The 12,477-nt window shown below is 38.4% G+C and overlaps 1 protein-coding gene across 1 annotated transcript in view; it reads right to left on the reverse strand.

Moving 5' to 3' along the window:
* Positions 1-12,477, reverse strand: part of LOC128643458 (COP9 signalosome complex subunit 3-like) — a gene marked incomplete at its 3' end in the record, with an annotated part of 49,320 nt that overhangs the window by 33,596 nt on the left and 3,247 nt on the right. The window contains exons 2-8 of the mRNA XM_053696307.1: positions 10,998-11,127; positions 10,003-10,115; positions 9,865-9,914; positions 8,494-8,586; positions 5,728-5,907; positions 5,489-5,629; positions 4,498-4,671 (exon numbers count right to left, since the gene is read on the reverse strand). Of these exons, the coding sequence (XP_053552282.1) occupies positions 4,498-4,671; positions 5,489-5,629; positions 5,728-5,907; positions 8,494-8,586; positions 9,865-9,914; positions 10,003-10,115; positions 10,998-11,127 (881 nt within the window). The remainder of the gene's footprint in view (positions 1-4,497; positions 4,672-5,488; positions 5,630-5,727; positions 5,908-8,493; positions 8,587-9,864; positions 9,915-10,002; positions 10,116-10,997; positions 11,128-12,477) is intronic.

Genomic DNA, 12,477 nt, shown 5'->3' on the forward strand with positions numbered 1-12,477 from the left:
TTGAAGAAGACTGAGAACGGACTCAGAGTGTTTTTCAACTAGACGAAAAGATGGTGCCTGTATCAAGATATCGTCCAGGTAAGGCGCTACTGCAATACCTCGTGTTCTGGCAACAGTTAGAAAAGCCCCCAGAATGATCGAAAAAATCCTTGGAGCAGTAGCTAGGCCAAATGGAAGAGCTAAGCACTGGAAATGCTGGTCCAGAAAGGCAAACCTCAGGAACTGAAAAATGTTCCCTGTGTATCGGAATGTGAAGGTATGCATTCTTCAGGTCTATGGTGGTCATAAACTGTCCTTCCTGAACCAGAGGAAGGATTGAGCATATTGTCTCCATCTTGAAAGAGGCAACGCTTAGAAACTGGTTTAGGCACTCTAAGTCCCAAATCTCTTTCTGCTGTAGGTACCGGGACAATTGCTCCTAGAGAGGAGAATTCCGGAACGCAACCTAAAAAGGCAGTCCACTTTTCTGGTCTTGTAGAGAGTCTGGAGAGTAGGAATCTGCCCCTGGGCGGATGAGATTTGAATCCTATCTGGTATCCTTGAGCTACAACCTCCAGGACCCAAGGATCCTGTACATCCTGAAACCAAGCGTCTGTAAATAAAAAAAAAAAAAAAAAAAAAAAAAAAAAAGGGGACAGTCTGCCCCCTACTCGATCCGATCCCGTATCGGGGGCAGTCTCTTCAAGTAACTCTTGGGCTGCTCGGACTTGTAGGAGGATAGCTGTCGTCGTGATTTGTCAGAACGAAAATTAGACAATTGCCGTCCCTTAGGACTATTCTTCTTATCCTGTGGTAGGAAGGTATCCTTCCCTCCGGTAACTGTAGAAATGATGGAGTCCAGCCCTATACAAAATAAAATCTTCCCCTTGAAAGGAAGAGAAAAGGAGTCTGGATTTAGAAGTCATATCTGCAGACCAAGACTTCAACCAGAGAGCCCGGTGGGCTAGGACCGCAAAGCTAGAAGCCTTTGCATTTAGGCGAATAATTTGCATATTCACGTCACAGATAAATGAGTTATCAATTTTCAGGGCTTTAATTCTCTCCTGAATATCATTGAGTGGAGTCTCCACTACAATGAGCTCCAAAGAGTATCGCACCAGTAGGAAGCTGCTCTAGCATCCGTGGCTACAGCTGCCGCCGATTGAAATAAAAACCCTGTATGTTGAAACATCTTCCTCAGAAAAGTTTCCATTGTCCTGTCCATAGGCTCTCTAAAAGAAGAACTATCCTCCAGCGGGATAGTATTACGCTTAGCCAGCATAGAAATAGCGCCATCCATCTTAGGGATGGAGCCCCACAAATCTAATTGAGAGAGTCAGGGACCGGGAATAATTTTTTAAAAGTAGACGAGGGGGAAAAGAAGCTCCAATTCTTTCCCATTCCTTACTAGTAATGTTCGCCATCTTAAATGGCACAGGAAAAGTAAGAGGGACCTGTCTTCATAAACCCTTTCTAATTTAGGGATCTTAGATTCCTCAGGTAGTTTAGCCTCTGGAACCTCTAGCATAGACAGAACCTCCTTTAATAAAAAACGCAGATTCTCAATTTTAAATCTAAAAAGGAGGGTTCCTCCGCTGAAGGTTTAGAAACTGAGGTCTCCAACTTAGAAAGTTCACCCTCTGAAGCTACAGAGGTTAACGCATCCTCAGATAGCTGGGACATAGTAGCTAAATCCGACAAATATTTAGATGACTCTAGGTCAGGAGAACTAGGTTTAAGCTTTCTCTTGCGTTTGCTAGAAGGATGTAAGGCACTCAGGGCCACAGACACCGCCGATTGTAACTGTGCGGTAAAGTCCGCAGGAAAAAAGCCCCCTCCAGATGGAGGATTAGTTGAGCCACGGGGAACTGCATGTGGAGAGGGTAGAGTAGAAAGGGTAGCAACCTCTCGGGACACAGATTAGAGAGATAGACGGCTCAGAGGGGCTAATAGCGCTATGAGTATTAGAAGGCTTGTCTCCCTTCTTAGGCTTTAGAACAGTGCTATGGCAAATGGAACAAAATTGAGCAGGCGGACAAACCACGGCCTCCTCACAATATAAAAAGGAATTATTAATCAGTACAGAAGGAGCGGAACCTTCTAATATAGTATCAGAGTCCTTCATAGCTAAGATATATTCACAGAAGGACATAAAAAAAGTAAGTGTTTTTATTCAAAAAACAGCACCTTTATAATCCCAATGGCTGGGGCACTCACCACCTCCTAGGACCAGACAACTAACAGTGAAAACGGTCTCCCTAGGAGTGACCCCAGCAGGATCGTAGGAAAATGAAAAGACCGCACCCAGTCACGTAGTGCGTAGGACAGGACTTCCCCGGCTATGAAAAAGGCGCTAAGCTATTATGAGCTGCGCAACACTCTAAAACGAAAATAAAACCTGTTTGTTCCAAGCCAAAAACAGTCTATGAGCCCAAAAAAAATCACATTAACGCAGTTATAAATAACCCCTAGCTGTTCAAATAAACTCCCTGTCGGAGATATTAACCCTTGATCCTATCGAGGCAAAAAGGAGCCACACTGTGACCCTGCATAGCAAAAGTGAATATATAATAACAGTCTTACCCTCCAGGATCCATGCTGTGGAACAGGCACAGCCTCTTAAGTGTGACAGTCTTGCAGTGACGCTCTGACATGGACTTGAGTGTGTAACAGCAAGCAGTGAAACTAGTCAACACCGATTGCTCAGGAGCTGTTAGGCGACAGACTGGATAGTTTTTCTGCAAACCCTTCACTGCACCTCCAGATAAACTTTCATCAATACTCTTACTGAGAGGTTGACATGTTTACTTAAAACTCCAGTCCTTTCTTGAAGGGAACATACCCATTACAGGACTATCCAAATCTTCTGACACTTCTCTGCCACCTCCTATAGTGACGAAAGGCAAAGAATGACTGGGGGATAGGGTAAGTGGGAGGGATATTTAAGCCTTTGGCTGGGGTGTCTTTGCCTCCTCCTGGTGGCCAGATGTTTTATTTCCCAACAGTAAGGAATGAAGTCGTGGACTCTCCCTGCCCTATGGAAGGAAAAATTGTTAAATATATGTGTGGCACCCCTATGAATTCATATGAGAATAATATATTTGAAGTATATTCCCATTGCTATTTTACATTTTTTAGTACACCTGGGTGACTAGGAATAGGAATTTGTTCAAGTTTGACTTCCGGTTTCAAATGGGGTATAAATATGAGATATAACACATAGGCCACATTCCCTTAGTCGTTTATAACAATGGGTAAAACCAAGGAAAATAGCTGTGATGTGCGACAAAAGGTTGTTGAGCTTCACAAAATGGGAAGTGTCTATAAGAAGAAAGCAAAAGCATTGAGAATGCCCATTTCCACGATCAGGGCAATAATTAAGAAGTTCCAGTCAACTGTAAATGTTATAAATCAACCTGGAATAGGACAGAGTGTCTATATTGTCTCAACACACTGTGAAAAGGATGGTTCCAGTGGCCAAAATATCTTCAAGGATTACAGAAGTTAGTTGCGTCTTGGGGAAAATCTCCAAAACTACAATCGACATCTACATCACAAGTTGTTTGGAAGGGTTTCAAGAAAAAACCCTCCACTTTCATCCAAAAACAAACATCTTCAGATTGCCAGACACTACTGGAACTTCCAATGGGATGGGGTTCTATGAACAGATGAAACCAAAATAGAGCTTTTTGGCAATAAACTCCAGAGGTTGGTTTTGCGCACACAGAGGGGTAACCATATGGAAAAGTACCTCATGCCCACGGTTAAATATGGAGTTGGCTCTTTAATGTTTTGGGGCTGTTTATCTGCCAGAGGAGCAGGACATTGTGTTAGGATACATGTCATCATGGACTATCAAATATCAGATATTAAATGAACCCTTGACTGCCTCTGCTAGAAAGTTTAAAAATGGGCTGTGGTTGGATCTTCCAGTAGGAAAATTAACCTAAATCAAGATCCTGCCATGGCCATCCCCTGACTTGAACCCCATAGAAAACCTGTGGAGTGAACTAAACAGAACAGTCCGCCAGCGTAGACTTCAAAATTTGAAGGCTCTGGAGAGATTCGTATGAAGGAATGGTCTCAGATCCCTTGCCATTTATTCTCCAACCTCATCAGGCATTATAGGAGGACTCAGAGCTGTTATCTTGGCAAAGGAAGGTAGCACAAAGTATTGACTAAAAGGGTGACAATACATATTTAACAAAGATTCCATTTTTTGGATAAACCTATGTTGTGTTTGATATCCATGAGATTAGAGCATTTTTGTGTATTCTTATTAACAAAAAGTTAAACAAAGACATATTTTCACAGCCTTCTTTGCTCTTATTTACAAAAGGGTGCCAATATTAGTGGAGGGCACTGTTTACACATACACACCTGACTATATACAGAGAAAGGTTACAGTCTCAAATTGTAGCTTACAGCAGGGCACAAGCTCATTCACATCTAAACAGGTATAAGCAAAATATGCTAATATGCACTAAATATATTAATCAGAAGTTAACATGAACATACTTTGGTGAGCCTCTGAATATTCTTCTTGTACACAGATGATATACATTGTTTCACCAGCCCCATGTTGTTGTCTCTGGTAAACGTTTCACTATGTCTGTTCACCAGATTCTGAAGTTCTGTTGGGTTATTAGTTGAATAGAGCTGTGCTAACTCGTGGTAGGCATTACTAAGAGGCTACAAAGACAGACAAAAATGGTGATTTATCATTAAAAGCATTCATATAGCTCATACGTCTCCAATTTCCATTATTCAAAATACATTGTTGCATATTGTAAATGCATTCAAGGGACAGTGTACTGTGTACTCCCCTTAAAGGAATAGTCTAGTCAAAATTAAACTTTCATGATTCAGATAGAGTATTCAATTTTAAGCAACTTTCTATTTTACTCCCATTATCAATTTTTCTTCGTTTTCTTGGTATCTTTATTTGAATTTAAGCTTAGGAGCCGGATCATTTTTGATTCAGCACCTAGGTAGCGCTTGATGATTGTTGGCTATATTAAAGGCACCATTTAGAAAGCACTACCCAGGTGCTGAACCAAAAATGGACCGGCTCCTATGCTTACATTCTTGCTTTTTCAAATAAAGATAACAAAAGAATAAAAATTAATAGGAGTAAATTAGAAAGTTGCTTAAAATTGCTGCTCTGAATCATGAACGTTTTATTTTTATTATACTATCCCTTTAATGTGTTCCCAATGATCAATTTTACCCAATATGTTACATACTTTAACTATATGTTTAACAGTTGTGAAGGGGTTAAACAGTTTGCAATAAGAATTTTGTTAAATAAACTGTTCTAATCAACCGTAACACTTTATTATTACAACAGTTTAACTATTTAAGCACAGGGTTTTTGCTTAATGAAATTACTGTGATGACTGAATGAATTCTTTTTTGTTGTTGTATTTGTATACCTAATGGTGGATAATTTTGTCATTGTACTTAAAAGAATGTCACAGTTTTCATAAAAATGAGTGTTCTAACTCACCTTGATGAATCGAACAACAATCTGTGAGGTATATTTAGGTAGCTGCTGAACCTTTCCAAGGAGTATCAAAGACACTAGGATATACTTTTTATAAGATTCCAACATAATGTGACTAACAGCCATGGCTGGAGTTGTAATAGCCTGGAATAAAAAGCAAAATACAAAAATATATTAATACTACCTTAGTAACAATAAACGTGCACAAATTAGGCAGGTAATTTGTAATAAAGAATTTGTACCTGCTCATAAAAATACAGCGCCCTCTCGAAGTTCTTCAGGCCTGTGTAAATCATGCCCCCGTAATAATAGTAACACAGGAAGGGTTTGGCGTCATATGCCCCATTTTCTTTACAGATGTCCATCATGTCTACATCCAAGTAAGCAAGTGCAGGCTTGAAACATTTTGCCAACAGGCAGAGCTGTAAAGAAAGAAAACATTACATTAAAAAGGGAAAAGTAAGCTACAGAAGTCATGTTCTCGGTTATTTAAAAAAAAAAAAAATATAAAATATATATATTAATAATAATTAATAATACATAATAATAAATAATAAATTAAAAAGGGACACTCAAGTCAAAATAAACTTTTATGATTCAGATAGCGCATGAGGTTTATGAGGTTTTAAGACACTTTTGAATTTACTACCAATATAACATTTTCTTTTTTGTCTTTTTATATTAATACTTTCTGGGGAACAAGATCTTACTGAGCATGTGCACAAGCTCACAGGGTATACGATACTAGTTTGTGATTGGCTGATGTCTGTCACATGATACAGGGGGCCAGAAAATGGAAGAAAAAATAAATTTGCCGGAAAAAAATATATAAAAAAAAATGCTTATTTAAAGTTCAGAGTAGGTGTTAGTGCATTGGCTTTGTATTATGCAATTATACTGCCTTTAGTGGTCCTTTAAACAAATTTGTGACACTAATGACTGAGCCCACAAAACATAACTCCACACTGAGGTGAATACAGGGCACATAAGAGCTAACTCTTTCTGTAACTTTACCCTCTCTTATGGGAAATGCTGTATCAGTAAGTAGAACAAGTCCCTCCTGCAGCATAAAATAAACAAGTTTCACCACTCTCCAGTGACTTTTTCAAGGATTATGGTTTAGCTCATTTAATAAAAGTGGGTTGGAAAAGCAACAAAAACAGATTCCTTGACACTTGCTTACAAACAAAGTTTGCAAATCCTTAAACCAATTAGTGCTTAACAGTAAATCGTTTTTATAACGCGGTCTGTAAGAAAGCAGCCTCTAAAGCTCAGGCCAGCAGTAACGTTTTGTATTCTGTAAACCACAGCTTCTGTAGTATGGAAATGGGTAATCGGGCAATTCAAGTATATGTTATGTGTCCCTTTCTTCCAAGGCTCACACCTCAAAAGGAATGCATGTGTGGTGTTTCTTTACCGACTAGTAAAGATGATCCTGAATCTGTATCTAAAAAGAATCAGCTTCCGGGTCCTCGGCTCACTTTAAACATGACAAGAAACTTTCACCCAATTTTAAACAGCTTTCCAATTTACTTCTATTATCAAATTTGCTAAATATCTTGGTATTCTTTGTTGAATCAGCAGCAATGCACTACTGGCAGCTATACATTAGGTGAGACAATGACAAGAGGCATATATGTGAAGCTACCAATCAGCAGCTAGCTCCCAGTAGTGTACTCATTAGCCTACCTAGGTATGTTCAACAAAGGACGCCAATAAAATGAAACAAATTAGATAATAAAAGTAAACTGGAAAGTTGTTAATTGCATGCTCTATCTGAACGATGAAGAAAAAAAAAAAGAATTGTATTTCATGTCCCTTTAAAGGTTCCAATGTGGGTATCTTGATTGATAAGATTCATTTCATTTTACAATCCTGAAATAGTTAACAAATAGTAAAATACTTGCAACAGATAAAGGTTTAAAGTCATTAAAGTATATACAGCTGAGCATGGTTAAACCCGTGCCAAGGTTCACAAGCACATTTGTTCGAGATCAGTATGTCTGCCGTTTCATGTCGATTTAGCGTTTTTGGTCAATTTTGTGAAAGTCCAAATTAAGCTTTCATGATTCAGATACAGCATGCAATAAAAAATAAAAAAAACACTTGGCATCTATTACCAAATTTACTTATTTCTCTTGTTATGCTTTGTAGAAAAACTTACTTTCCAGGAGAGCATAGCAGGGTAGGCTCAAGAGCATGCACGTGTTTAAAGTGAAGGTCAATTTTGATGAATTAGTGCCCAGTTTTTAATAAACCTATTAAAAACAAGGGCACTTTAATTCATCAAAATTAACATTTCACTTGTTTTCTTCAAAAACTTACCTTTTAATCCTGACAGCCGCTCCAGCGATTCCCCCGGCCGTCGGAAGCCTCTGCAGACGTCAGAAATGACGAATCCGGCTTCCTCCAATTCCCCGGGGGAATCATGGCCTGAGGCAACGCCGTGATTGGAAGAAGCTGGATTAGTCATTTTGGACCCGCGAAGACTGCTTGTGATGGGCGGAGGAATCGCTGCAGCACCTGCCAGGATTAAAAGGTACGTTTTTGAAGAAAACAAGTGAAATGTCAATTGATGAAGTGCCCTTGTTTTTAATAGGATTATTAAAAACCGGGCACCAATTCATCAAAATTGAGCTTCACTTTAAGCTCTACAGGGCAACAATGTTTATAAATGTTATACACTGTTGAGTATTATATGACAGCTGTTTGTAAAGACATAACCTTGTTACAAGTGCTACAAATATTGTTGACATACAGTGCACAAACACAGGTATGCTCCTGAGTCTTCCTCATTATGGTCTCAGCAAATTTGATCAGTCGAAGAGAAAGAAGAGAAGAGGAGAGAGAAGAGAAAAGAGAGACATTTACACTTTACTAGCATAAAGAAAACATATTCTACTACAAGGCGCAAAGAAAGAAGTTAATTCACCACGAAGTAACAAAAAATAAATAAAACAGTGATTATTTACATTTACAGAGCTGGTTAGACACAAAGCATCCCATACCTGGCAGAGGTCTGCGTGAATTGAGGTCAGCTGGTTTGTATTCATTTGCATCTTGTCTATGGCTTGTCTGAGAACACAGATTCCTCGGAGAGGCTGCCGGAAAAAGACCACGATTAAACAGCTGATCACATAACTCAAAAATCTATCTAGTCATCAAGAAGACCTAGAGAAAGCCAAGAAGCACCTCTGAAATAAAGCTACTATATAGGATGGAACTGCAGTAATAGTGATCACCTGGTGTAAATAAATGTGCATTTGAGTAGAGGCTCATATGAGCCCTTATGTGCAGATACAGGATAAATAAATATACATAAATACCCTTATTTATATGAGGAGAAACCCTTCCTTTAAAGGGACACTAAACTCAAAATTTTTCGTTCATGATTCAGGTAGAGAATACAATTTTAAATAACATTCCAATTTACTTCTATTATCTAATTTGCTTAATTATTTAGATATCCATTGTTGAAGAAATAGCAATGCACATGGGTGAGCCAATCACACGAGTCATCTATAAGCAGCCACCAATCAGAAGCTACTGAGCATATCTAGATATGCTTTTCACCAATGGATATCATTGGAATCAAGCAAATTAGATAATAGAAGTAAATTAGAAAGTTGTTTAAAATTACATGCTCTTTCTAAATCGTGAAAGAAAAAATTTGGGTTTCATGTCCCTTTAACTGTGGAGATCAGAAAACATCACATTCTATTTTTTAGAACCTTGACTCATTTCTCTCCCCCCCTCAACTTAAATGAATTGAATGAAGTCCTGGTGCACCCCACTGCGTAAGAACTAAGTAATTTTAGGGGTCCACATATTCCATACTGAGAAACTAAGCTCTATAATGACTGAGCATGAGCTGGTAAGAGTCTGAGAACTTACTTTTTATTACAATTATCTACTAATCCATAAAAAATGTTATCAAATAAGATTAAACATTTGCTCAAATGATTCAACTTAAAAGGATTAAGTACTGATAGTGTTTGAATACATACAACAATTTGAAAAATGTGGAGTGAATATACTTCACACTTCATACTTAAATATCAGCTATTATCTGGCTGACAAAAAGAAAAATGTTTATTCGCAAAAAAGATCATTCAGTAAAAAAGTAAGTTTTTAAATGCCCTATTTTAGATGAAACAAAGAAATAAAGTATGTTTAAACAAACTATAAGGCATTTAAATGTGTTAAAGTACTATAGTAAAATGATTAAATTTGGGAGATATCAACCAGAACTGCTGGGACATATATTATAGTGGTCAAACACATTAATTTAATTTTTGCTGCATATACGGCATCAATATGTAGATACTTTTAGATTATACAGCGTATTTAGGTATTTGCTGAAATGAACAGATATTTACCTGCTTCCTTTCCACAAGTGCATTTGTTAACTGATGACAAAGTCCAGCAACTATGTATGGGGAAAAAAACAAAGAAAAAACGTCAGAAACAGCTACCAATAACAAAAAACAGAAGTCTAAATTTGTGTTAGTACTTACAAGTGTCTGTTGCGTATCTAATGTGCTCTCCATTGCAAGTGCTGATAAAGATTTGGACTTGAGAGAACAAGGTCTCAAAGTCAGGAATACTGGGCATCGAAAACTTCACAAACCTGTAAGAATTAAATCACCTTAAAGTGCCACAAACAGATTCAAAGAAAGGTTCCTACATAAAAATAATTGCTGCCAATAATAGGTAAAGCTAATTATTGTTTTTTTTTATTTTGTGAATTTGTTTTAAATATTTAACCCTTTCCTGCAGGGGTTAAAGTGTCTACATCGGAACAACTGTTCCGATGAAAAAAATTTGAAATCTTGCGATCGTGCACATGATCACGAGATTTCAAAGATGGGATTGCGTCAGGGGGGCATCCCTATGATGCTAGGCACGCCCTCCAGACCGCGATCCCATCAGGGAAGGGCTATTGGCTTCAAGAAAACCACCCGGTTAGGACGTTTTATTCCGTCCATCGGCGTTTAAGCCCAGAAAAATTCTGACTGAATACAACGTCGTAATGGCGTTAAAAGTTTAGAGAGACAACATTTATGTAAATATGGATATTAGTACCATATGCACGCCCCTAGTGCCAATCTCAAAACATGCAGATTCCGATTGGTCGCATACACAACGTCTGGTCTTGAATGACAAGCTGCTAAGTGCATGGTACCAGTGATGGCAAACCTTAGCACTCCAGATATTTCAGAACCTCATTTCCCATGATGCCCAGGTACTATGCAGTCCAGTCGAGCATCGTGGGAAATGTAGTTCTAAAACCTCTGGCGTGCCAAGGTTCACCATCACTGGTATATACACAGTGAGTAGTTCCATATGCTCCAAAAACACATACTAGCATAATTTATACCATCATATCACAATGTGGATCCAAAGTATGTTCACTCTGAGGACAATATATTGTTAGATTTGTGTCCGTTTTATTACTAAAACATCTTAAATTAAAAAAAAATATACCTGCAATGATGCAAAAATTACTTACAAAACAGCAAGGACCCCCAGAGAATGTTCCTGGACATCTAGGGCACCCAGCACTGTATCTAAATGGGAGAGGTTTTTCGCCAGCAGCTCGCCACTCTTGTTGATTAGCTCACATAACTGGGTCATTTGTCCTGCAATACACATCGGAAAACAGACCCTGTGTTATAAAGATTCCACTACATTAATAATCACCATTACTCAGGGATAAATACCACTTGCCTCCAATTCACTTCCATTATCAAATTTGCTTCGTTCCCATGATATTCTGTGTTGAAGAGATACCTAGGTAGGCATCTGGAGCACTACATGGCAGGAAATATTGCTGCCATCTAGTGCTCTTGCAAATGGATAACATTCTATATAGTGCTCCAAAATGGGCCGGCTCCTAAGCATAAGTCCCTGATTTTCAACAACAGATACCAAAGGAACAAAGAAAAATGTATAATGTAAGTAAATTAGAAAGTTGTTTAAAATCACATGCTCTATCTGAATCATGAGAGAGAAAATGTGGGTTTCATACTCCTTTAAAATGTCAAAATTATTCAAAATTGTTAATTGTATCACCTTACAGTAATTGCATCAATTCTACGTTTTAGAGCAGGGTATTTGCTCCTATGTAAAATTAAATAGTAACAGTTCAGATTTACTATATGAACAACACTGCCCCCACAATAGGAACTCAATGCAACCAAAGTCAGTAAACCTTTTGTTAATGAGATTCTTTTATTTGACGACAGACTCTATTCTCCTCAGTAGAGGATACCAACGTTGCACAAAGTTCTGCATAGATGTTCTGCCATTCTTCAGACACAATTTTTTTGGCTGCTCTTTGCTGGAGGGGTTGTAGCTCTATCTTTCTCTTTAACGTGTTCTATTGGATTCAAGTCAAGCGACATACTTGACCAGGTCATAGTTTTTCTTCTTTAGAAACTTGTGATTTTGGCAGTTTGCTTAGGATCGTTATCATGCTGAAATATTCCTCTTCTGCCAATCTTCTTGAGACTGGGAGTCATCTTGTCAGCCAGTATTTTGGTATATCCACAGGCATTCATGATACCATCCATAAAGGTCACCTCCCCAACACCTTTTACACTTGTGCAGCCCCATATCGTCACACTCCCACTTCTGTGCTTCACTTTTCAGACTATGCATTCACTGTAATAATCCTGGCCAGGTCCACACCAAACATGTTGGACCCCAAATTTATCTTGGTCTCATGACCAAAGAATGTACTCCCAATATTAATCAGGACTTCTTTCCAAGCTGTTTAGCAAAGTTTAATCTTGGAGTTTTGTGCAGAAGAGCCAGCAAGATTTTTTTTCTTGGATGCTGTCCATGGAGGTTGACGTTATGCAATGCCGTTTGCACTGTCTTAGCTGTCACAGAAACTCCAATTTCCATTAATAACCCGAGCCAAGTCTGAAGCATTTGTCCGTCAATTTTTCAGAGCTAGATTGTGCAAATAGCGCACTGTCTGTGGC

The sequence above is a fragment of the Bombina bombina genome, unplaced genomic scaffold (genome assembly GCF_027579735.1).
Source record: "Bombina bombina isolate aBomBom1 unplaced genomic scaffold, aBomBom1.pri scaffold_1011, whole genome shotgun sequence".
Classification (NCBI taxonomy): Eukaryota; Metazoa; Chordata; class Amphibia; order Anura; family Bombinatoridae; genus Bombina; species Bombina bombina.